The 25,326-nt window shown below is 35.1% G+C and overlaps 1 protein-coding gene across 1 annotated transcript; it reads right to left on the reverse strand.

Annotated features, from left to right (window-relative positions):
- Nucleotides 1-9,325: 9,325 nt before the first annotated feature.
- LOC136223046 (large ribosomal subunit protein uL2-like) lies at nucleotides 9,326-11,394 on the reverse strand. Its single transcript, XM_066010828.1, has 2 exons — nucleotides 10,893-11,394; nucleotides 9,326-10,019 (listed from the first exon to the last, which is right to left on the reverse strand). Exons 1-2 carry the CDS (start codon nucleotides 11,330-11,332, stop codon nucleotides 9,677-9,679), a joined length of 783 nt encoding a protein of 260 aa, XP_065866900.1. The 5' UTR covers nucleotides 11,333-11,394; the 3' UTR covers nucleotides 9,326-9,676.
- Nucleotides 11,395-25,326: the final 13,932 nt, after the last annotated feature.

The raw sequence follows: 25,326 nt of genomic DNA on the forward strand, positions 1-25,326 counted from the left end.
AAGGAAACCCGTAGCACTCTTCCACTTCGCCCAACCAGATTTAATCCTATGAACAACATCTCCATCTACTTCTCCATCCGTTTCGATAATAGATCCTAAATACCGAAAGCAATCTGATGCCTGAACAACTCTCCCATCTAGTGTGATTGTCCCTGCCTCCCTACTCTTATCGCCGCTAAACTTACACTCCAAATATTCTGTCTTACTTCGGCTCAGCTTAAAGTCTCTAGATTCTAAAGTTTATCTCTATAGTTCCAACTTCCTCTCCACGCCTTTTTTCGTCTCATCAACCAACGCAATATCATCTGCAAACAACATGCACCATGATATACCATCTTGAAGTGAACTCGTTAGTTCATCCATAATGATGGCAAAAAGAAATGGGCTTAGTGCAGAACCTTGATGCACTCCAATCGTACAAAAACCATTTATGAAAAAAAAAATCAATTTTCAATTTTCAGCTTTTCCAAACATGAAAATGAAAGTTAGAATGTTGTAATACAGGAAACATTACAACCACTCATGGATTTCTTTCACCTTTATGAATGCAACAAAACCGTACATATTCGAGTTTAATAAAGAAAGCTTTGTAAGCCCATTAAATGTAAAGTCAACTGCTAAAGTTCCAGCCCAATGGGCTAAAACGGGTAAACATTACAAGTTGAATTGAGTCTCAGGGATTTTCTATCCTCACCCCCAAAACCTTAACGATACATTTTTATTTCTGTTTTTTTGACATTTGGTATAGTATAATTGATATCCTTACTGAATATAATCTGAGACAGTAGCAAACAGTCAGGGAGGGACAAAATTCTGGTGCACCCTCTACGATCCTTAAGTCAATGAAGTACTGGGAAGTACAAGATAACTTGAAAGCAAATGATTAATAGACAGTGAATGACTGGCGTGTCTGAGATTCAAATTTCAAGACTATTTATAGACAATTGAATACATGAAGAGTTTATACGCTTTTACATGTGTCAACTTCCCATTGGCTTCGGACTTACTCTTTTATATCATTCCGCATTTTGTAGGGACTATGAGCGTGCCTCTGGGATCCAGAATAACTATTGGTCCACGTGTCTATTTAGGCAGCTTCCTATAGAGGATTTCCTACATGTGAGCTTTCATACTCTCATTTGACATGAGCCTTTTGTATTCTGCCCATATATTGGATTTGACCATTGGGCCTTTATTTGAGCGCTTGAGCCCATTTTTTGATACCATATTAGATGTCCTCCATTAAATTTACAAGAAAGTCCTTTAGGGTTTTCTTTCCCGATGAAATATCATCATTGTCAATTGAACACGTGTGGCATAATAACGTCATTTTAGCGCATCATGTGAGCTGCCTCTTTAAAACTTGTCATTAACATTTACACCGTTTTGATTTTGTCAAGAGTTAGTAATAATGATAGAAAAACTCTTCGCCATCATGCTCCTTATTATAAATTGAAGAATAAGGTTTTCAAACCACTCCTGCTTCCTACTTTTGAGTCTGCCATCTTTGAACCTATAACTTTTCTTTCTACTTTGTTCCTTTCTTTTACTTTTTCCTAAAATGGCTCCTAAAACCTCGAAAGCTTCAAAAGCCACTTTAAAGAAGATCTGACATTTAGCCATGATTCCTACTTCTCATCCTTGCTCTCTTGAGAAAGTTGTACAGGCTCGTAAAATGAACATGAGAGTTCGTACTCAGCCCCCAATGACAGCTGAACGCCTAAGGCTAGTTGAAGAACAACATGCTTGGCTTTGGAGAATGACTATTTCCTTTCCGCAAGAGAACGAATGATCCAACCTCACCCATCCCCAAAATTTGGTATATTTACTCAATCTATATTTGGAATGGGAAATGAGGTTTCCCTTGTCGAACGATGTGGTGGATGCACTAAACGAGTTCACATTGTTCCCCCTGCCAATTTTCGCCAAACGTTTGGCTTGAGCTTCTCAGTTTTAATAAAGTTTATGAAGACTTGATTGTTGATTTGCCCGAGCCCTTGTTTTGGTGTTATTGGCATCCCACAAAGAAGACGGGCAAAGATATGGTCTATTGGACCAGTCTTTCTCATCGTCGACCTTTCTTGAAAAAGAAAGTACAAAGCTTAAAGAACATCAAACCGAAGTGGTTTTGGATAGAGCTGAACGGAATTGACTCGAACAACCCTTATGTTCGGGGTTTTTCCTTCTCCACTAAATGGAACGAAATTCCAATTCTCTCTTCTTCATGGAAACCACTTCAACCTTTAAAGGAGTCGAAAAGATCGAAGAGTACACACTTCTATGGGAATATCGAGATATGATAGACCTTATCTGAACTGACAGAAATTCGTGCTTCTTCAGCCATTAGAGAGGAATTATATATACTGAATCTAAGAGACTTGTAGCAACCGAAGGTGATTTTCCTTTCTTAATTTTGATTGTGTTTTGTCATGATTATTAGAGTAATAAGAATAGGTTAATTAGTTAAATCTTAGATTAATTACTTTAATAGTTTTATTGCTTAGAAGTGTTATTTACCTTTTAGGAGTTTGTTATACCAGCTGTAAATAGTACAACTGTATGATTTGTAACTGCTGCCTGTTTAGGCTCAGCAGTAGGTATTCCTATTTAAGAGTCCCCTTTGGTTATGTAAAGTTTTATCAAATGAATATTAAGAAATTTTACTCTTTCCTTCTTGCTCTCTTCTCCAAACATTGCGATTCTCTCCCTATATCTCTATTTCTTCTTATTCTTTATTCTTATCCTTCCTAAACTGTATTCTGCCCTAATTTCTTCTGTCAGAAATCCCTAATCCTGACATTGGTATCAGAGACTTCCTTCCTCTAGCCATGGAAGAATCAGACCTGCGATTTGAACTTCTTTGCAAAAAGCAACAACAACTCGATCAGAAAATGGAACGGTTTTGCAAGGAGCAACCACACTCTGATCAGCAATGGAAACTACTGCTCAAGGAGCAACAAAACTTGGATGAACTGTTTCGCAAGGAGCGTCAAAACTCTATTGAACGACTTCACAATTCCATCTATTCTTTGGCTCAACTAATTCTGGAAAAGCAAGGAGTTTCAAATCCTTCCCTTGCTGCCTCCCAACTGTTCGATGTAATGTCTGAGAACAAAGAGGAGGAAATCTTGCAAACCACCTTCCACCTGTTTGATGAAATGCCTCAGAAGGAAATAGGCAGCCTAGATAAGCACTACCCACAGTTTGTGCAAGGAATCACTAAGGATGTGTGGAAGCAGACCACTTTTCTAGAGGCAAAGCAATGCCATTCTGAAGCTCTTAAGCTTGCAATAGAGCAGGTAAAACTTGAGCCCCAATCAGATATGAGATATTACACCCCAAATAATCTGAAACCTAGCCCAACTTTTAGATCCCTAATTAGTACTACACAATGCAATCCTTTTGTTTCAGCCTCTATCGACACTGATTTACATGGCCAGAACCCTCTCAAAGCTAAACCATATTACCCTTCCTATGTTTCAAATGCAGCCGGCAATTATAGCTCCTTAAGCATCCCACATAATTCTGGTTATAATCTAATTCCTGCATCTCAAGTTCCTAGAACCAATAATTTTATGCATGAGGATTATTCTCAAAGCCTAGGACAAGATCATTCATTCCACTGGTTTGGGTTATTGGAGGGGCTCAAAGATTGGCAGCAAGTTCAACCTTCACAACTTGATGGGCCTTTCTACCCCAAGGAGAATTATTTTAATCAAGGGTTGTATGCATCTGAAGGCATGGCTACATTTGAAGAATCTTCTCATAGCATTGATGCTGATGTTATGGGAAAGGAAACTGAGCCTGGGTTTAAGGGACAGAGATATTATAAAAGTCTTCTTGGTAAAATTCCCAAGATTGTATCATCAGTTAGTCCACAATCTACAAGGTCAGCTTCTATCTCACAAGCAATTGAGTCCTTTAATTGTGTCAATCCTTTGAACCATCAGATGCAATATGGTGTATCAAATGAAAAATGCTTGATAAAGCATGATGCTACTCCAACGGGTATATCATCGGTCTTAAAGTCTTCCCCTGCAATTTCCATCAGACAAGATCTGTCTATGAACTCCAAAGACTCTAAAGGTACTGGTGCGAACCTTCAAGCTCATCTAATTTCTTATGTTAGTGGAAATGGTGCTAAAAATATCTATCTGGAGAAAACAAGTAAACACTTGAGTGGGGGAAGTTGTTTTGCTCCTTCTCTTAAGCAACTTAAGGATGATAATATGCTACCGAGAGAAGGAATTGGTGTTGCTGTTCAAACTGGACCTTGTTATACGAAACCTAAATATTTTACTCATGTTAAAATTGATGATGATGCCGTGTCTAAGAAAGTGTTTTATAATCTTAATAGCAAGTTCCTTCATAATGAGCAACAGAGGTATGAAGGTGATAAATGGATTCCTAAGAAAACATGTGCAGAGAGGATTAGCATTGCTAATTTTAGAATGACTTTGGTTCGTTGGATTGCTCTGTCATCTTCCTTCACTATTTTCGAATTCAATTTCCAGAAGGTTGAGAAGAACGGGCAGTTTTTCTTATGTGTTGCAAGCCTTTGGGCTAAGCATATTATTGGACTTGTCACTGAATATTACATCAGCAATGTGTACAGCCCTGCTCTAAATGTTAATGATTGCCAGTCATCATATCCGTTTGAAAGAGGGAAAAAGAAGTTGATCGGAGGCTTGAAGGCATTAATTGTAGCATCAGACAAAAGCAATATGCAGGTTAAAGGATCCGGTTTAGATGTTTTTCGGGTTAGTGTTTCTAGTGCCCCAATTACTTTCAACCATGATTCTGCAATAGATGATTGTGATGCTTTATGTGAAGCATACAAATGGGGCAAGGTAATTAATGGTAACACTGTTAAGGTTGGGGCTGATATGAACATGATGAAAACATATGACAAAACAGCAATGCAAGAGTCTACAAATTTATCCGCTGATTTGATTGCTGATTGGTATGCCCGGACAGAATCTAAAGATTTATCAGTCATTAAGTGCATGGAAGAAGCTGTTATCCTATACATCAAGTGTGGATTGCAGAATCTTCTTGCTAGATCAATGCCCATGCCTCCTACTCCTCTAGTGCTACCACCATCTATCATGGAAGGCAATGAAACTCTTATCAGGGATGTGGTCTTACATTATCCATTTGTGATATGGAGGGCTAGCTCATGCATCAACATTTTGTTACAAGTACCATATGATTTTAATGTTAAGCAAGGAGATGTTGTAGCTTACCAACCTTATGGAATGGTAAGACTGAAATTCATATGGGGTGATGGTGCTCACAAGTATAAACCCGTAAGATGGATCACTAAGGTTGGTCTGATTCCGTCACAGAGCGCTTTCAAGTTTGCTGTTTTTCTGCTACAAATTCAATGGATTGTTTCTGTCACAAAGCCCTTTCAAGTTCACTGATATCCAGAATTCCTACATTCTTGGGGACAAGAATGTTCTAAAGGAGGGAGTATTGTCATGATTATTAGAGTAATAAGAATAGGTTAATTAGTTAAATCTTAGATTAATTACTTTAATAGTTTTATTGCTTAGAAGTGTTATTTACCTTTTAGGAGTTTGTTATACCAGCTGTAAATAGTACAACTGTATGATTTGTAACTGCTGCATGGTCAGGCTCAGCAGTAGGTATTCCTATTTAAGAGTCCCCTTTGGTTATGTAAAGTTTTATCAAATGAATATTAAGAAATCTTACTTTCTCTTTCCTTCTTGCTCTCTTCTCCAAACATTGCGATTCTCTCCCTATATCTCTATTTCTTCTTCTTCTTTATTCTTATCCTTCCTAAACTGTATTCTGCCCTAATTTCTTCTGTCAGAAATCCCTAATCCTGACATGTTTTCTTTGCTTGATGTAGGTAATTCTGACTTCATGCCTCTCCGTTATCAAATCATAGCTCGTCTCAAGAAATTAAATACCGAACAAGCATTGACAAATCCCCCACCTGCTCAAATTGTTGTCGAAATGACGAACACTGCCCTTGAATTCAACCCGAACGTCATAAACCTTGAAACTAGAACTTCTTCCACTGCCGTTAATGAAAAAGATAGTAATGAAATTCCTATTTCACCACCCATTCCTTTGGATATAATGGAAGTTGCGAAGACCCTTCCTCTTACTCCTCCAACTCTTATGAATGATGTAGTTAATTTGAATGAAGAAACTCTCTCTTCACTTGGAGAGTTTGGTGAAACTCCTATTCTGCAAGAGGAAGAAGCTCTAGAAATTCCTCAAATAATTTCAATGGCTTCAAGTCGCTCTAACCATGCAAACTTTTCTTGAAGTTTGATAGCTCGGAGGTAATTATGATATGCTTTTAGATTTTTATCTTATACTCCATAATTTTCTAACCTTCTTTTTGCTTGGTTTTTCAGTTGTGGCACAAACTCTTTATGGAATGCTTATCTTTGCGAATCCCCAAAATTACCGAAGATATTGGCCGACTAGCGGCATGCCCAACGATGCTAAATATTTCGAAAACTTGTTTGCATATTCGGCCATAGGAGTATTTTTGGAACGTAAAGTTGATGTAAGTCTCGCTCCATCCATACTTTTATTTAATCACCATATGCCTTTCTTATTGTATATTTTATTGTCCAGGATTTGTCTTTCACTGCCTTGTTATGCAATCATTTTTGCAACTTAGTCGTGCAATATCATAAGCAGCAAGAGCAATTGAATAACCAATCTTCGGCCACTGACGAAGCTCTCAAAGAGCGTCGAGTAAGGACCGAGCTGGTGGAAAAACAAGCTCAAGACTCTCGAGCTGATGAGGCTGAAGCTAAACATAAAGAAAAACTCGCTCTTTAACAGGCTCAAGGTGTCTTGGATTTACAGCAGATAGTTCAAAACAAAGATGAATTAATAAGAAATCAACCAGAAGTTTGCAAACTCTACCAGCAGTTTTCAACCAGTTGAAGAAAAACTCAGACGATTTCTTGAAGGCTAGGAACAAGTTTGAAGCTGATGTGATTACTTTGAAAGAGAATGTTTCAAGCTTAGAAATTGCCTTTCAATCCCAAGCCAAAACTCTCAAGAAAAAGAGAAGATTCATCTTCTGAACAAAGGATTGGCATTACCCCAAAATTCTAATGCTTCACAGTAAAGTAGATCCTTTAAAAGTAGAAAAATCTACAACTGAAGCTATCATCTTCAGCAAATAAGTTAAATATTGTTGTTTTATAAAGGTCTAACCCATTCCCAGCCCTTTGAACTTGTAACTTTTTTTCATTTAGTCATCTAAACTTAGAGTGTTCCCATTTAGCCACTTAAACTCAACAAATGAGACACTTTTAGCCCTTAAAAGCCTACATGGCACTTACGTGTCACTTATTGTCTTTCCAAACATTAGGAGGCGCGTATGATATTGAATTTCTATTCCTCTAGGCTGTATAACGGTAAAATTTCACCACTTAAAGTATCACGGAAACCATCAAATCCGGAAAGATTACAAATTGTGGGATTAGTTGTTTAATAACTTAATTGGTTATGATGAATTAAAAACTGCATTTGATGAATTGCTAATTTTTTAAATTTTGATTTGGAAAAAGAAGCCAAAAGAGTTACAATATTTGAGTTTAAGTGGTTAAATGAAAAAACATTATAAGTTTAAGGGGCTGGGAAAGGATTAGGCCTTGAGTTTAAATGGCTAAATGGGAAGACCTAAAATTAAAGTGGCTAAATTAAAAAAATCTAGAAGTTTAAGGGGCTGGGAAGGGGTTAGACCTTTTATAAACTTAGGCCCCATTTGTTTGGGGGAAAATATTGTGTTCTGGAAAATTTTATGTAGGGAAAATATTATGCCGGAAAATAAAATATTTTTCTGTGTTTGGCAACAAGGAAAATATTTTTTGGTATTTGGCTAAAACACTGGAAAATATTTTCCAACCACTAAAAACGTGAAAAAACACAAAAAAAAACTTGAAAATTTGTTAAAAACACGAAAAGTAAAAAAAAATATTAAAAACATGGAAAACATGGATAAAAGTGGAAAATCACAAAAATGTGAAAAAAAAAATTAATGTTAAAAACACGAAAAATGGTTTTTCACATTTTCGGCATTTTTTTGTACGTTTTCTCGTGTTATTAACGTTATTGTGTTTTTTTGCATTTTTCTTCATTTTTTCGTGTTTTCACGTTTAGTTTTTCGGCTTTTCCTTTTTTCACGTTTTCTTTTTTTCGCGTTTTTTTTTTTTTCACTTTGTTACTTTTTCGTGTTATTTACATTTTCGTATTTTTCATGTTTATCGCGATTTCACTTATTGTCACATTTTTGTGTTTTAGCATTTTTCACGTTTTCCAGTTTTTCGTATTTTTTCACGTTTTCGTGTTTTTTTTATATTTTTCATGTTTTCTTACTTTTTCGTGTTGTTTATGTTTTGTGCTTTTTCAAGTGTTTGCTTTTTTTTTTTTGCGTTTATGTATTTTTCACGTTTGTTCACCTTTTCATGTTTTTGCGGGTTTTTTTTCATATTCTTGTGTTTTGTAACATTTTCACGTTATTCATGTTTTTTCGTGTTTCTTATTTTTGTATTTTTACATTTTTTAACGTTTTCCACATTTTTCTCTAAACACGTATGTTTTGGAGAAAATATTTTACCCTTTTGAAAAGGGTAAAACATTTTCCATTGACTTGCCACTTATTTTTCTTTGACTTATTTTCCTACCCAAACAAACAGGGCCTTAATCGAAAATTAATTTCATAAGGTTTTGAGTAATTTTTTTAAAATTATAGTCTTAGACTTTAAAAACTTATTTGGTTAAAGTTTTATTATTAGTAAAGAAAACTTATATGTTTATTTTAAACTAAAACATTTTCGAGTTTAAACTTTGTAAGCACATTAAATTTAGGGAAAATTACACAGAAATTCATATTTTAAAAACTATTTACAACTATGTCAAGTCATACATTTGGATTATGTTAAATTAGTAAAAACAGTACTTTTAATATATTTTAAATATTAAAATTTATAAATTAAAACTTTAGAATATATTTTCTTAGGGTTTATGATTTATGAATTGAAATCTAAAATTTTTAAATTATAGCTTAAAATCATAACATATAAAGAATAATGACATATTAAGAATGAAATTTGGTGATATGAACTAGTTGAACTTCTAAAGTTCCAAGCCCAATGGGCTGAAACGGTAAACATTACAAGTTGAATTGAATCTGAGTCTGCCGGTCAACCCATCAATTACTATTACATTCAGACCAATCGGGGATTCTTCCTGTTCTCATCCCCGAAACCTTTGGGCATTTGGCATAGTATAAAGATGCACAAAATCATCAAATTAGAAACTCTTGGCAAAATGTTGTTTATCAAAATTAAAAGAAAAATAAAGCTGTAAGTAACACATGGATGGCAAGAGCAACAAAACTTCAAATACTAGTGCACAACTAACTTTCTAAAGACAACAACTGTAAAAAAAAGGGCGGCCCGGTCGCATTACGCGTCCCCGCTGAGCGAGGGTCCGGGGAGGGGTCCCACCACAAGAGTGTATTGGGGGCAAGCCTTCCCTTGCCAATTTAATTGGCAAGAGGCCGCTCCTAAGACTCGAACCCGTGACCTCTGGTCACACGACAACAACGTTTTTACCGTTGCGTCAAGGCTCGCCCTCAAAGACAACAACTGTATTGATACTAATTTATGCACTAAGCCTTATCAGCTTTAGCAGCTGTGGCAGCAGCTTGTCCCCGTAGACGACCAGTCCTCCTTGCAGCGATAAGACCAACTTTTTGTCCGGGAGGTGCATCACGCCTAACAGTACTAGCGTGACCAATATGTTGGTGGTTACCACCACCATGAGGATGCTCCACTGGATTCATGGCAACACCACGAACCTTTGGCCAGCAGTTTCTCTTCACTCTGTATTTGTGATAAGCGTTTCCTGCCTTCAACATAGGCTTCTCTATCCTCCCTCCACCGGCTACTTGACCAACCATAGCTCTGCAACCACTCGGGACAATCTTTTTCGCTCCAGAAGGAAGCTTGATTCTGGGAAACAATTTAGAACATAAAAGAAACTCGGGATATTAAATTCAGACCTTGTAAGTATTTTAGAGGAAGTGCAGGTAGTAGAAACTAGGCAAGAAAGCAACAGAAAGAGCAAGAAAACACAAGAGCCGTAATCAGGCTTAACCGAAACAAACCGGCTGTCACAAACACCCATATAGTGTCTTTCAGAATCTGAGGAATCCCTTCCGGAGGCTTTTTTAGCTTAATCTCCCCAACAGAGACATTAAGTGCTGATTTTGAGGCTCCTGATCATTCCAAATTTTGGTGGGTTGAGTCCCTTATCTTCAATTTTAAATCATCAAACCCTTGATATTTTATTTTGGCACATTAAGCTAGTACTTGCCCAATTAGTTAGCTTAATTGGTGTGAATAATGGCTTAATAAGACCAAACCTAAAAGTCCTGGCTTAATTGATGTGATGAAATGAAATGTGCTGAAATGAAGTATCAAGGCTCAATCCACCGAAATCAACCAAAATCAGAATGAACAAGGCCTCAGGGTCCTAAGGATGCTTTTTGCCTAAGAAGTTATCAACATAAAAATCCACATGAATGAAATTCAAGATAACCACACTCCTACCTATCCAAATTAAACCCTAACCTACAGGAAGCACAAATGAAAACTAATACTTAAACATATAGATTGTTTAATTGAAATTTCCTAGGCCCTGAGGATAGAGGAAGTAAAGTAGTTTCTGTTGATTTGTTGCTCAGCAACTAGTAGTATGAACAAATTCGAATCTCTGAGAACCAATTTTTCTAAAATAGGCCGAGTACTAAAACATCTAAGATCTTGCATCTGATGATAGGAAACAAAAAAAAAAAGAGAGAGAGAGAAAAGTTGAATTCATACCTGCTAGTTCCATTATCAGGATTATGACTAACAACAATAGCATAATCGCCTGAACACCGAGCAAAGGAACCTCTATCACCGACATGGTGCTCAATGTTGCAAACCACAGCTCCCTCAGGAATCGATCTCAAAGGCAAAACATTGCCGACCATCAAATTAGCCTTCTTTCCACAGTATACAAACTGACCAGTATACATTCCTTCGGCAGCAATGAACAGCTCCTTCTGGTGCTTGTATCGGAATGGGTGCCGGAAAGTGACACGGGCCAACGGAGCTCCACGACCCGGATCGTGAATGATTTCTGTAATCACCCCTTTCAGATATCCATTTCGCTCGCCGAAGTCAAGGGAGCGGAATCTGGCGGGACCTTTACGGTGGTGGGTATGAGACTTGAAGACGGAACCGGCACCCTTACGTTGGGCGCGAATCACTCTACCCATTTCGGCACGGCGGCAGCGGGGGATTAGGTTTTCAGAGATTAGGGTATGGAAGATGATTTATATCATCTCCTTGATGTACATTACAGATGGCTTATATATTGAGAAATGATCCCATATGGGCCTGCAGGCCCAACTCATAGGCCAAGTCAAGTAGGGTATTTTCAATTTTCAATTTTTAGCTTTTCGAAACATGAAAATGAAATTTAGAATTTTGTATTGGCAGAAATCATCATTTGGCCCCTTATATTTATTTTTGGTTCATTAAGCCATCGAAGAATTTACATATTAAAATCATATTTGATATTTTTTTTTTACAATTAAGGAAACTGTTTTTTTTTTATAAAAAAACCCATATTTCTTTTTTACTTTTATCAAATTACAGCAAAGCAAATTTGAAAAAAAAATCTGAATAGATTTTACAATTATTTATTTGACATTTTGAGAATTAAGTTATTATTTTTGATGTATTAATAATAAGATTTTGTAGTATAATTAGGTTGTAATTATTAGGGGTAATGCTCATCCATTCCTCTTAACTTATCCAAATTGGTCATTTTACCCCTCAAACTCATCGAATGTCCTATTTACCCTCTTAACTCCATAAAAAAGTTGAAAAGAGAAGGATCGAATAAAAGATACAAATAACAAGAACATTAATATAAACAAGTTAAAGATATTATATGTACAGATAATGTACCAAAATAGGCCTATGGTTTTTGAGGAAGTATCAATATAGATTCCACGTACAAAATAGCACCAATATAGGTTTAACATTTAAAAAAGATATCAATTTAGGTCTCGATAATGGATTGTAAGAGGTGAGAAATACCACTTTTGTAGAGTTAAGGAGGTAAATATGCATTTTATGAGTTGGGGGGTAAATGGACAAGTTGAGGGGGTGAGAAATACCATTTTTTATATCATTCCGCATTTTGTAGGGACTATGAGCGTGCCTCTGGGATCCAGGATAACTATTGGTCCACATGTCTATTTAGGAAGCTTCCTATAGAGGATTTCCTACATGTGAGCTTTCGTACTCTCATTTGACATGAGCCTTTTGTATTCTGCCCGTATATTGGATTTGACCGCTAGGCCTTTATTTGAGCGCTTGAGCCCATTTTTTGATACCATATTAGATGTCCTCCATTAAATTTACAAGAAAGTCCTTTAGGGTTTTCTTTCCCAATGAAATATCATCATTATCAATTGAACACGTCTAGCATAATAACGTCATTTTAGTGCATCATGTGAGCTGCCTCTTTAAAACTTGTCATTAACATTTACACCGTTTTGATTCTGTCAAGAGTTAGTAATAATGATAGAAAAACTCTTCGCCATCATGCTCCTTATTATAAATTGAAGAATAAGGTTTTCAATCCACTCCTACTTCCTACTTTTGAGTCTGCCATCTTTGAACCTGTAAGTTTTCTTTCTACTTTGTTCCTTTCTTTTACTTTTTCCTAAAATGGCTCTTAAAACCTCGAAAGCTTCAAAAGCCACTTTAAAGAAGATCTGACATTTAGCCATGATTCCTACTTCTCATCCTTGCTCTCTTGAGAAAGTTGTACAGGCTCGTAAAATGAACATGAGAGTTCGTACTCAGCCTTCCCCAATGACAGCTGAACGCCTAAGGCTAGTTGAAGAACAACATGCTTGACTTCGGAGAATGACTATTTCCTTTCCGCAAGAGAACGAACGATCCAACCTCACCCCTCCCCAAAATTTGGTATATTTACTCAATCTATATTTGGAATGGGAAATGAGGTTTCCCTTGTCGAACGATGTGGTGGATGTACTAAACGAGTTCACATTGTTCCCCTGCCAATTTTTGCCAAACGTTTGGCTTGAGCTTCTCAGTTTTAATAAAGTTTATGAAGACTTGATTGTTGATTTGTCTGAGCCCTTGTTTTGGTGTTATTGGCATCCCACAAAGAAGACGGACGAAGATATGGTCTACTGGACCAGTCTTTCTCATCGTCGACCTTTCTTGAAAAAGAAAGTACAAAGCTTAAAGAACATCAAACCGAAGTGGTTTTGGATAGAGCTGAACGGAATTGACCCGAACAACCCTTATGTTCGGGGTTTTTCCTTCGCCACTAAATGAAACGAAATTCCAATTCTCTCTTCTTCATGGAAACCACTTCAACATTTAAAGGAGTCGAAAAGATCGAAGAGTACACACTTCCATGGGAATATCGAGATATGATAGACCTTATCTGAACTGACAGAAATTCGTGCTTCTTCAGCAAGAAGAGAGGAATTATATATACTGAATCTAAGAGATTTGTAGCAACCGAAGGTGATTTTCCTTTCTTAATTTTGATTGTGTTTTCTTTGCTTGATGCAGGTAATTCAGACTTCATGTCTCTTCGTGATCAAATCATAGTTCGTCTCAAGAAATTAAATGCTGAACAAGCATCGACAAATCCCCTAGCTGCTCAAATTCTTATCGAAAGGACGAACACCTCGCTTGAATTCAACCCGAACATCATAAACCTTGAAAAAGATAGTAATGAAATTCCTATTTCACCACCCATTTCTTCAGATATAATGGAAGTTGCGAAGACCCTTCCTCTTACTCCTCCAACTCCTATGAATGATGTAGTTAATTTGAATGAAGAAACTCTCTCTTGACTTGGAGAGTTTGGTGAAACTCCTATTCTGCAAGAGGAAGAATCTCTAGAAATTCCTCAAATAATTTCAATGGCTTCAAGCCGCTCTAACCATGCAAACTTTTCTTGAAGTTTGATAGCTCGGAGGTAATTATGATATGCTTTTAGATTTTTATCTTATACTCCATAATTTTCTAACCTTCTTTTCGCTTGGTTTTTCAGTTGTGGAACAAACTCTTTATGGAATGCTTATCTTTGCGAATCCCCAAAATTACCAAAGATATTGGCCGACTAGCGGCATGCCCAACGATGCTAAATATTTCGAGAACTTGTTTGCATATTCGGCCATTAGAGTATTTTTTGGAACGTAAAGTTGATGTAAGTCTCGCTCCATCCATACTTTTATTTAATCACCATATGCTTTTCTTATTGTATATTTTATTGTCCAAGATTTGTCTTTCACTGCCTTGCTATGCAATCATTTTTGCAACTTAGTCGTGCAATATCATAAGCAGCAAGAGCAATTGAATAACCAATCTTCGGCCACTGACGAAGCTCTCAAAGAGCGTCGAGTAAGGACCGAGCTGGTGGAAAAACAAGCTGAAGACTCTCGAGCTGCTAAGGCTGAAGCTAAACATAAAGAAAAACTCGCTCTTTAACAGGCTCAAAGTGTCTTGGATTTACAGCAGATAGTTCAAAACAAAGATGAATTAATAAGTGTTAAGCCCAAAATATACCTAAAATATCATTAATATTTACATCATTTTTATTACATATTCGTGTTATTTATATCTGTTTAGATTACTTTTACTTTCGAATATCTTTCTTTCTTGCGAGGTACCTAAATATTTGGTAAAATCCAAATAGGAACGAAAAAGGATCTAAAACAGAAGAAAAACCCTTCAAAATGAGTCAAAGACGACGTAAATCGAAAGCGCCAAGTCGAGGACACGAACGAAAGCAAGAAGTAAGAAAACTTGCCGGGCCGCGACAGTGAATCTCGGACCCGCGGCCGCGACACGCGTGGTATAGCTATTTCTACCCTTCGTCCGAAGCTCAACTCAATGCTACGTCATTCACGGCCGAGGATTCCTATCCTCGGTAAGTGCAGAAAATTTACAAAGAGCATTTAACACATGCTGAAATCCAAGAAACACGTTCGTTCAAGTGGATAAAGACGTCATTTCACAACGGACACGACTCTTAACCAACGGATACATCACTTCAGTCACAACCCTTCAACATCTATAAATAAAGAGTTGATATGGAGAGAAAGGTTGTTGTTGTTGTTGTTGTTTTTATGTTATGTAACATGTTATGTTATGTAATGTAATATTGAGAGAGTTAGATTAGTGCAGAGTTTATGTAGAAACTCTGACTCAGAAAAGAGTCAGAGCTTAGATTTTATTTCTGTTCAAAACAATATGCTGTACACACATTGTTTACTCAATAATAACAAGTTTAGAAGCGTTTAGACATTGTTCCAGTTTAGTTTACATTTTGGTGGGAGATGAGATTATTCTTCATTCCAAAGATTCGACGAGAAGAATTAGTAAAAGGATCCGCCCCCGAGCCTGACAACCTCCTAAGGAAACCCAAGGAAGGGACTGATCAATCCGTTCACTTGCACGCCCTCGAAGGGTCCATGCGATTTCACTCTGTAAACTTGTATCAATTTATATTTCATCTAATAAAGTCTGTTCTATTCGACAAATCGTTATGCAGCACTTATGGTAACCAATCCAATATAAGTGAGGCTGGTGTTTTCATTAATACGCAGTTGAATTCAAAATCATTACAAGGAAACTTTGTTGAACACTTAGGCAAATTATCATCTCGAAAGAGTTTTAATTTGAGTAAGGGCAATTATCCCGAAAGGGTTTTGTCGCGTTCAAAGCCACTTAATTAGAGGTTCCGTCATTTATTTCATCATCATAATTGATACAAAGTTTAAGTTGTTTTCTTTGCTCAATGCAAACGAATACATTTATTTGTTTTTCTAAAAAGTTCTAAATGTTCCTGTCTTGCAAATTAACTTTTAAATCATAAATAATTTCTAACATCTAAATACTTTAATCTAATTCTATTTCTAGCAATTTCAAAACCAAATCCAATTTCAAATAACGTTTATCTATTTAATAAACCTTAAGTCGTATTTAAACTAAATTAATATAAATTTTCGTTAAAAAGCGTTCTCTGTGGGATCGATATTTTTATTACTACAAGCGAAACCGTGCACTTGCGGAAATCGCTCAACAAGTTTTTGGCGCCGTTGCCGGGGAACGCCAAATTTTTAACAAAAATTTATATTATTCGTGTTTTATTTCGAACTTTGGTTTACATATCTATTTATTTATTTTTATAGTTTTTATTTAGTTTTTGAGGATGGTCACTAGGACTGAATCCTCGTTGTTATTTAACGTTTGCAATTAGATGTTTGCAGATATAAAAATTCAAGTTTTTTCAACAATAGATGGGAGATTTGATTATCAATATAAATACACAAAAGGAGTCTACAGAAAAGAAATTCAGTATACAGATACATCAGAGAGGAAAGCAAATTTTTGAAACAGGATGTCAGACGTGACATATGACTTTTCCAGAAAATTTACTTTTTTCCAAACACCTTTATCTCTTTTCTATACACTTAACCCTTCACCAAAATATCATATCTCTTTGTTAAGAAATTTATTAAATTCCTACACATAACCCAAATAAATTCCTTTTTATCATTTCCTTCAACACCTACATTTATCTCTCTAAGAAACAGCCGATCAACTCTTCTCAGACAGATATATCAGAAGTAGGAAGAAATTACCTTATCCTCCAGGAAGGAATTGTATACTTTTAAAATAGTTTTGAAAGTTTCGGTTCATGTGCGTAGTTTTTGTTCAAGGCCAGAACCAGAAGTTCGGACATTCAACCGAAATCACTAGATCCTTAAAATGAGAAAACGCTAAAAAGAAAGAGCTTAAAAAAATGCTAAAAAAAAGATAAAAAAATATAAAAACTCTATCTCCAGGTAAGTTTTCAAACCTTTTGTTGTTTATCTTTAGTCTTATTTGTTGTTTTATTTTCATCTTTACTTGTTTTAAATTTAATTTACATTTGTTTATAATTTATAATTTTTAGTTTTTAAATATGCGTATGTCAAGTTTTAAATCAATAAAATTTATTTAAGTCATGTTCTAAGTTTGTCCAAGCAAAAGGAAGAAAAAATATATTTCTGAACTTACTGAGAATGTGAATTCTCAGTTGAGAATTTTATTTTCAAAGCCTTAAATGTTTCTGAACTTACAGAGAATCTCGGTCGCGACCGCGGCTCAGTATCCTCGGTCGCGACACGGTGAATTCCTGCAGAATCAGACCTGTATTCTTCTTTTCCTACAGACACAACTTTTCAGAAACGAAATATTGAGTCTCTTCATCTTTAGGAGGTTTGATTAACACCTTTTCACATCAAAACAACACCTACTTTCATCCTATGATTTTATAAATAAGTTATAGAGGATCAAAGTTCTGTTACATTCTTTTCATCTCTGTCATAAATCTCTGATTTTCTTATATCTTTATTAACCAGAAACTAAGTTCAGAGAACTTTGCTTCCTTACCTATTTTCAAACACCATGACTTCTGTTTCAGACAATAAACGTCCTGACTTATCAGCACGCTATGGTTGTTTCTTTCCGGCGTATAATCATGATGAGGGACGCCGTTATTATCAATTTCGATATACAATGCCCGTCGGGATGTTATATATGGACGAGTTCTTGAATGATGAACTCGGAATAAGCGACGATATGAATCGCTATTTAGAGAAATTGGGGTGGACTAAGTTTGCTCATATGAAATTTCCAATAATTAGAGATTGGATTCTGGAATTTCTCTGTTCTGTACGTTTTGTTAACAAACGTCGGATGCGTCTTAGTTTTCGCCACGACGGCAAAACTTACACATTTGGCTACCCAGAGTTACATGCCTGGTTTGGTTTTCCCCTACGGAATACATCCACACATCGTCCTGGCAGAAATATGACGTCTAGAGAAATCTGGCGAATGCTAACTGGTTTTTGGCGTTTCAATCCCAGCCTCGCCTACAATAAGAGTATCAAATCCAATTCTATGGTTTATTTACATAAATTCTTGTGTCACAGTTTGTTTGGACGCACTTCTAGTAGTATGGTCCAAGACACTGACCTGTATGTCTTAGGCGACATCTTCCGAGGCAATACCGTGAATTCATCAAAGATTTTGATGGACGGTCTGGTTGCCGCTTCTAGGTTGAAAGGGAGAGAGTCAACGGGATATGGGAATATAATCTGTGGCATTATACTCGGAGCGAAAGGATTAGTCGATGTTCCGTGGACCGATCCAGAACCCTTTCCATTTCTGGATTATGAATACATGGAAAAAGAGGGTCTGGTTAAAAATGTTTTTAGGATTGGCCCACAATTTCTTTCTGCAGAAGAAAGACAGATCTTCGTGCAGGCGAAGATTGATCGTTATCGGGCCTGGTTAAAAAAGTTTTCAAGATTGGGCCACAATTCAACGGGATGACGTTTTAATTTGCCTTTCTGTTGTTTAGTATTTTTGTTTTCACACAGTATGTAAATAGGTTTGTTTGTTTATAATTGAATTCATATTTGATATTTTATTTTATTTGTTCATGCAATTATAATAAATCCATTCTTTTTATTATTTCGTCTGAGTACCGGTTTTATGTCTGTTTGAATTTTATCAGAGATAATTAATCGATGACGATAATTCTCAGTTTATATTTAACATCTTATGAATCTATTAAATAAGACATTAATAAGTACATGACTAAATTAAATGTAAATGACTAAATTTAGATTCATTTTTACATAATTAAATGCACATAAATGCTTCAATTAATTTTAGTTCAAAACCTTTCATATTTTTACTTTTAACATTCATTAATGCATTTTCATTTATTTTTCCATTAATAAGGATAAACCTTTAGTTTTCCTTATCATTTAATGTTTTACATTTATGTTTTTAAGTACAGATAACATTTTTAAGGAGTCCAGGATCAAATTTATCAAGAAATTACACGAATTGAAGTTAATATGCAGAATTGGGTGACCAACGGGTGATTCGCGGCCGCGAATAATGGATTCTCGGTAACTTCAGAAAATTCTTCGAAAATTTTAGAGACAAAAATTGGTTGAAAAACGCGATCCACGGCCGCGGATACACATCCACGACCGCGACACGCGTGTTAGAGGCAACTCCAAGTCCGGATTTTTGGCCTATTTTTCAACCTTTTTCCTATTCAACCTCTACCTATACCTCTTCCTATTCATCCTCTACTTACACCTTTTCCTATTCCAACTATACTAATTACTCTTCCTATTCCTACTTTACCTATTAAACTTTCTATTCCACCCTATATATACCTATCCCTTACACAAACCTGACATCACTTTCCATTTTACCCAACTTACACAATCCAAACTCTTCCCCGTACAATTAAATCCACACCATATCACCTTTACTTTTACCAAATTTTTACCTACCCAATATTCTTCTTTCCCAAACCACACCTTTTAAAAGTTTTCCACACCATGCCTAAACATAAGACGGTTACTAATAAGGTTTCCTCTACATCCATTAAGCATCAATTCAGATTAGGACGGGCAGCGGTACAAGCACTTTTATGAACAGAACTCAATTATAGACTTTTTGGTCAATCTTTCCTATGCTCAAGAGAATGAGAGGATTACATTTAGGGATTTAGGTTACATTTATGAAGTTGGGATGGCGAGATGGGTATTTGATTTGGATATCATACAAGACATTTTATTGTTAAGCCATAAATTTTTCCACCCAAACAAGTTTTGACAAATTTTCAAGTACACTTTTAGCAAGCTCTTTCAGGATAATAGTAATTTCTATTTCAATAAATTTTTTTTCTTTTGGGGCTTGTTAAAAAGGTGTTGGCTAGTTTTACATGTTCGATGTTGCTACTACAAGTTCACATGGTAATAGTATTAAAGAGGATGCTGAAGCCGATGCATAGGAGAGGCGTGTTGTTTCCTTCACACAAGCACAACAGTATGGTTAGATGATTTTGTTACAAGCATTCCAAAGATGATCCGTGGTGGGCACTAATATCATACTTTAAGGCGAGAACACACGTCAACCCGACGCCGGTTATTATCATTTTTCCGTCGTCAAGGCGTAGTGACCACACCGTCTCCACCAGATTCACGTTCACGTAATCAGGTTATATCTAAACTTTTCTTTACTCATTTATTTTGATTTGTTACAATACACCTATTTTTTTATTATTATGTTTGGTACACTTTTAATATCTTAATTTGGATACTTTAATTTCATACTTTTTCTTTCTTCATTCGTATGATTTCTTTTCGTACCATTTTTCGTGTTTTATCAATTTTTGCACCAATGAGGACATGGTCCAATTTAAGTGTGGGAGGAGATATATACATATATCATTTTTATACAAACGAATGAATGAATGAATGTATGCAAATGAATGAATGTATGCAACACTCACTTGTTTTCAAAAATATATTGCAACACTTTAAATATATATATTGCAACAAATGAAAAGACTTAACATTTTTATGAAATATCATTTTTATACATTTATAATTTAATCATAAATTAAAAACATAACTTATGATTATTTTTAGGTTATCATTATCGATAGAAATAATATTTCTATACGGGTAATATTTTTCAAAATATTTTTCACAAATATTCGACACGATTTTAAGTAAAATTGTCTCGAGTAAATGTATTTAAGTAAAAAATTCTTTATTTTTAATCTCTATTTCATATCATGAAATTCATGATACAATAAATCTTATTTTAAATTTTCAATTAGGTTTATAGGCATTAAATTGAACTAACAATTTTTAGCTCGGTTTTGATTTTGTCTTACATTAACACCAATTGAAGTATTTAAGGAAACTTTAGCCATAATACATGTTGAATTTTAAGTCAATATATGATGAATGTGCTAACTTTCTTTTTCCCAATTCATATTAATTAATCAATAAATCGTATTCTTAACTTTTGGCCACGACTGAGACCAACCTTATCACAGTCGAGGTATGAAAGGGAAGAAAAATTAAGTACCGTTTACTTTTGGCCACGGTTGCGACCACCCTTATCACAATCGAGGTATGGAAGGAACGTTTAAATAAGAAAAAATTAAGCGTGTTTAAAGTTTAAAGTAACGATTGCGTCCACCCATGGCATGGTCGGTACCTCTTAAGCGAACACAAATAAAATGCATATAAAGTTACGATCGAGACCACCCTTATCACGGGCGTAACTAAGCAAGTAAATTAAACTTTATACTCATATATAATAATTTAGGTTTGGGAAAGGAAATTTGGTGCTTTGAAATGCCTTGAGATGAAAGACTCAATAACATGCGTGCTTACATCGTCCCGAATACTTCAATTTAAACATTGAAATACAAGACGAATGATATATCGTATTTATACTAAGTTAGTTTGATATTTTGCGTATAAATTTGCCATGCGAAGTTAGTCTTTTCGGCTTAACTAATTTAAAAAGTAAACACAAAGATATATGTTTTATTTTCAAAAAGAGATTAGTTAAGGAATAAGTTCAGTGGAATTTTGCTCGGGACTAGCAAAAGATTAAGTGTGGAGATTTGTTAAGCCCAAAATATACCTAAAATATCATTAATATTTACATCATTTTTATTACATATTTGTGTTATTTATATCTGTTTAGATTACTTTTACTTTCGAATATCTTTCTTTCTTGCGAGGTACCTAAATATTTGGTAAAATCCAAATAGGAACGAAAAAGGATCTAAAACAGAAGAAAAACCCTTCAAAAGGAGTCAAAGACGATGTAAATCGAAAGCGCCAAGTCGAGGACACGAACGAAAGCAAGAAGTAAGAAAACTTGCCGGGCCGCGACAGTGAATCTCGGACCGGCGGCCGCGACACGCGTGGTATAGCTATTTCTACCCTTCGTCCGAAGCTTAACTCAATGCTACGTCATTCATGGCCGAGGATTCCTATCCTCGGTAAGTGCAGAAAATTTACAAAGAGCATTTAACACATGCTGAAATCCAAGAAACACGTTCGTTCAAGTGGATAAAGACGTCATTTCACAACGGACACGACTCTTAACCAACGGATACATCACTTCAGTCACAACCCTTCAACATCTATAAATAAAGAGTTGATATGGAGAGAAAGGTTGTTGTTGTTGTTGTTGTTTTTATTTTATGTAACATGTTATGTTATGTAATGTAATGTAATATTGAGAGAGTTAGATTAGTGCAGAGTTTATGTAGAAACTCTAACTCAGAAAAGAGTCAGAGTTTAGATTTTATTTCTGTTCAAAACAATATGCTGTACACACATTGTTTACTCAATAATAACAAGTTTAGAAGCGTTTAGACATTGTTCCAGTTTAGTTTACATTTTGGTGGGAGATGAGATTATTCTTCATTCCAAAGATTCGACGAGAAGAATTAGTAAAAGGATCCGCCCCCGAGCCTGACAACCTCCTAAGGAAACCCAAGGAAGGGACTGATCAATCCGTTCACTTGCACGCCCTCGAAGGGTCCATGCGATTTCACTCTGTAAACTTGTATCAATTTATATTTCATCTAATAAAGTCCGTTCTATTCGACAAATCGTTATGCAGCACTTATGGTAACCAATCCAATATAAGTGAGGCTGGTGTTTTCATTAATACGCAGTTGAATTCAAAATCATTACAAGGAAACTTTGTTGAACACTTAGGCAAATTATCATCTCGAAAGAGTTTTAATTTGAGTAAGGGCAACTATCCCGAAAGGGTTTTGTCGCGTTCAAAGCCACTTAATTAGAGGTTCCGTCATTTATTTCATCATCATAATTGATACAAAGTTTAAGTTGTTTTCTTTGCTCAATGCAAACGAATACATTTATTTGTTTTTCTAAAAAGTTCTAAATGTTCCTGTCTTGCAAATTAACTTTTAAATCATAAATAATTTCTAACATCTAAATACTTTAATCTAATTCTATTTCTAGCAATTTCAAAACCAAATCCAATTTCAAATAACGTTTATCTATTTAATAAACCTTAAGTCGTATTTAAACTAAATTAATATAAATTTTCGTTAAAATGCGTTCTCTGTGGGATCGATATTTTTATTACTACAAGCGAAACCGTGCACTTGCGGAAATCGCTCAACAATAAGAAATCAACCAGAAGTTTGCAAACTCTACCAGCAGTTTTCAACCAGTTGAAGAAAAACTCAGACGATTTCTCGAAGGCTAGGAACAAGTTTGAAGCTGATGTGATTACTTTGAAAGAGAAAGTTTCAAGCTTAGAAATTGCCTTTGAATCCCAAGCCAATACTCTCAAGAAAAAGAGAAGATTCATCTTCTCAACAAAGGATTGGCATTATCCCAAAAGCAGAAAAATCTACAACTGAAGCTATCTTCAACAAATAAGTTAAATATTGTTGTTTTATAAACTTAATCGAAAATTAATTTCCTAAGGTTTTGAGTAATTTTTTAAAAATTATAGTCTCAGACTTTAAAAACTTATTTGGTTAAAGTTTTATTATTAGTAAAGAAAACTTATATGTTTATTTTAAACTAAAGGCTTAGAGCACTATTTAGTCCTTGATCTATCTAAAATTTTATTATTTGGCCCCTGATCTATTATCTAGTCACATTTGGCCCTTAAAATTTCACCCAATTTGTATTCAAACTTCACCAAATCGTTATCGATATTTTGATATTTGAACTTAATAGATTTTAGTTTCAGATTTGTTTTTTATTTTTTTATTTTTTAATTTATTTAATTATTTCTACATAATGTGGCAAAAAAAACTTTAAGAAATATCACGTTTCAAGTTCAAGTGTCAAAATATCGTTACTTGTCAATGAGATAACGATTCCGTTAATTATTTATACAAATTGGGAGAAATTTCATCAAATAGGATAGATCAGGGGCCAAATGTGACCAAACAATAGGTCAAGGGCCAAATGATAAAATTTTGGATAGGTCAAAGGCCAAAAATTGCTTTAAGCCTAAACTAAAACATATTCGAGTTTAAACTTTGTAAGCACATTAAATTTAGAGGAAATTACATATAAAAACAACTCTCAATTCTTTTTTACAGTTAACTATCTTCTATCTTACTCTTTTATCATCATTGTAATTTTCAATTTGAAATATCAGAATTTGTTTGAAGTAATTCTAGTTTTGTCAGATTACAGTTAATAGACATTAAGTTACTTATTTTATTATTAATTAAAGATAATTTATTCCTATATTCAGGTACCCACTATCCCACCCCTTTTTACTTTTTTTGGTCTTTATCGTTTTCTTTACTTTTCTTCTTGGTTCTCAGTTTTTCAATTTCATTTTCTATTATCTATACACAGTAACGTTCAATTCATAGAAATTTTGAAGGTTTTTACAGTTTCCTTCGGTGGATGGTATCCATTGTCAATCTAGTGAAGTTACGACAATGTGAAGTCTAATGAGAAAAGAATGGATCCAAAAAATGTTATAATTCAAACCCTAAACACAGTCACAAGTTAACAAGATTTTTAATCTCAACAGAATGCTACCATGAATTGGATTCTCTCAGATTGTTAATATTTTTAACTGGATTGAAAGATTTCCTATAAAACTTGGAAGTTCTCCAACAAATCGATTTCTTATTAGGGCCAAAACCTCTTATACAATTAGACAAACAAATTAAGAAATTCAATCCACCAATTTCCCCAAATCAAATCATCATGTTTTTGTTCAGGTGACTCAATCTTCAAACCTTTCACAATAAAACTTTATAATGAACTGCTAATGTCTGAGTTTAAAATGAACTTGGAAATCAACAGAAACAAACAGTAAGGATGGAAGAGGGATTTATGCCTAATCACTAAAGACAGTTGCTCTTATAAGACTTTTAATATGAATTCAATCTTTTTTCTCATCTTGCTGATTTAATGGAGTTTTAGGAAGTACTGACAAAATTAAAGACTATTAAACAATAGGTTCATGAATTCACATAAAGTAAAAAATGCAGAGAAAAAATCGACATGAAAGGTGCTTTCAGTTTTCTTTTCTTTTTTTCAAATTATGAGTTGTTTTTGTTTTTTTATTCTAAAACTTGAATAGGAGCAGTGGCAGAAGGAATACAGTTCATCCCAGTTCATCCCTGGCTTTCTTCGTTTCTTATAGGCTAGAGGAAGAAGATTCGGGGTCATTGCTCCTTCCGTTGAGACCTCATTGCGCTACAGATTAAAGGAGTGGACTGAAAATATATGGCCGGACTATGAACCTATAGGAGGAAGTCCTCGCCGACAGAAAGGAAAAAGAAGGAATTCCCTGTAGG

Source organism: Euphorbia lathyris, chromosome 3, assembly GCF_963576675.1.
Source record: "Euphorbia lathyris chromosome 3, ddEupLath1.1, whole genome shotgun sequence".
Classification (NCBI taxonomy): Eukaryota; Viridiplantae; Streptophyta; class Magnoliopsida; order Malpighiales; family Euphorbiaceae; genus Euphorbia; species Euphorbia lathyris.

Excerpts from the sequence above, each read along its gene's own strand:
- LOC136223046 (XM_066010828.1), bottom strand. The coding sequence starts at position 11,332 with ATGGGTAGAGTGATTCGCGCCCAACGTAAGGGTGCCGGTTCCGTCTTC. Across the intron at positions 10,020-10,892 it reads CCTGATAATGGAACTAGCAG|AATCAAGCTTCCTTCTGGAG; the intron begins GTATGAATTCAA and ends ATTGTTTCCCAG.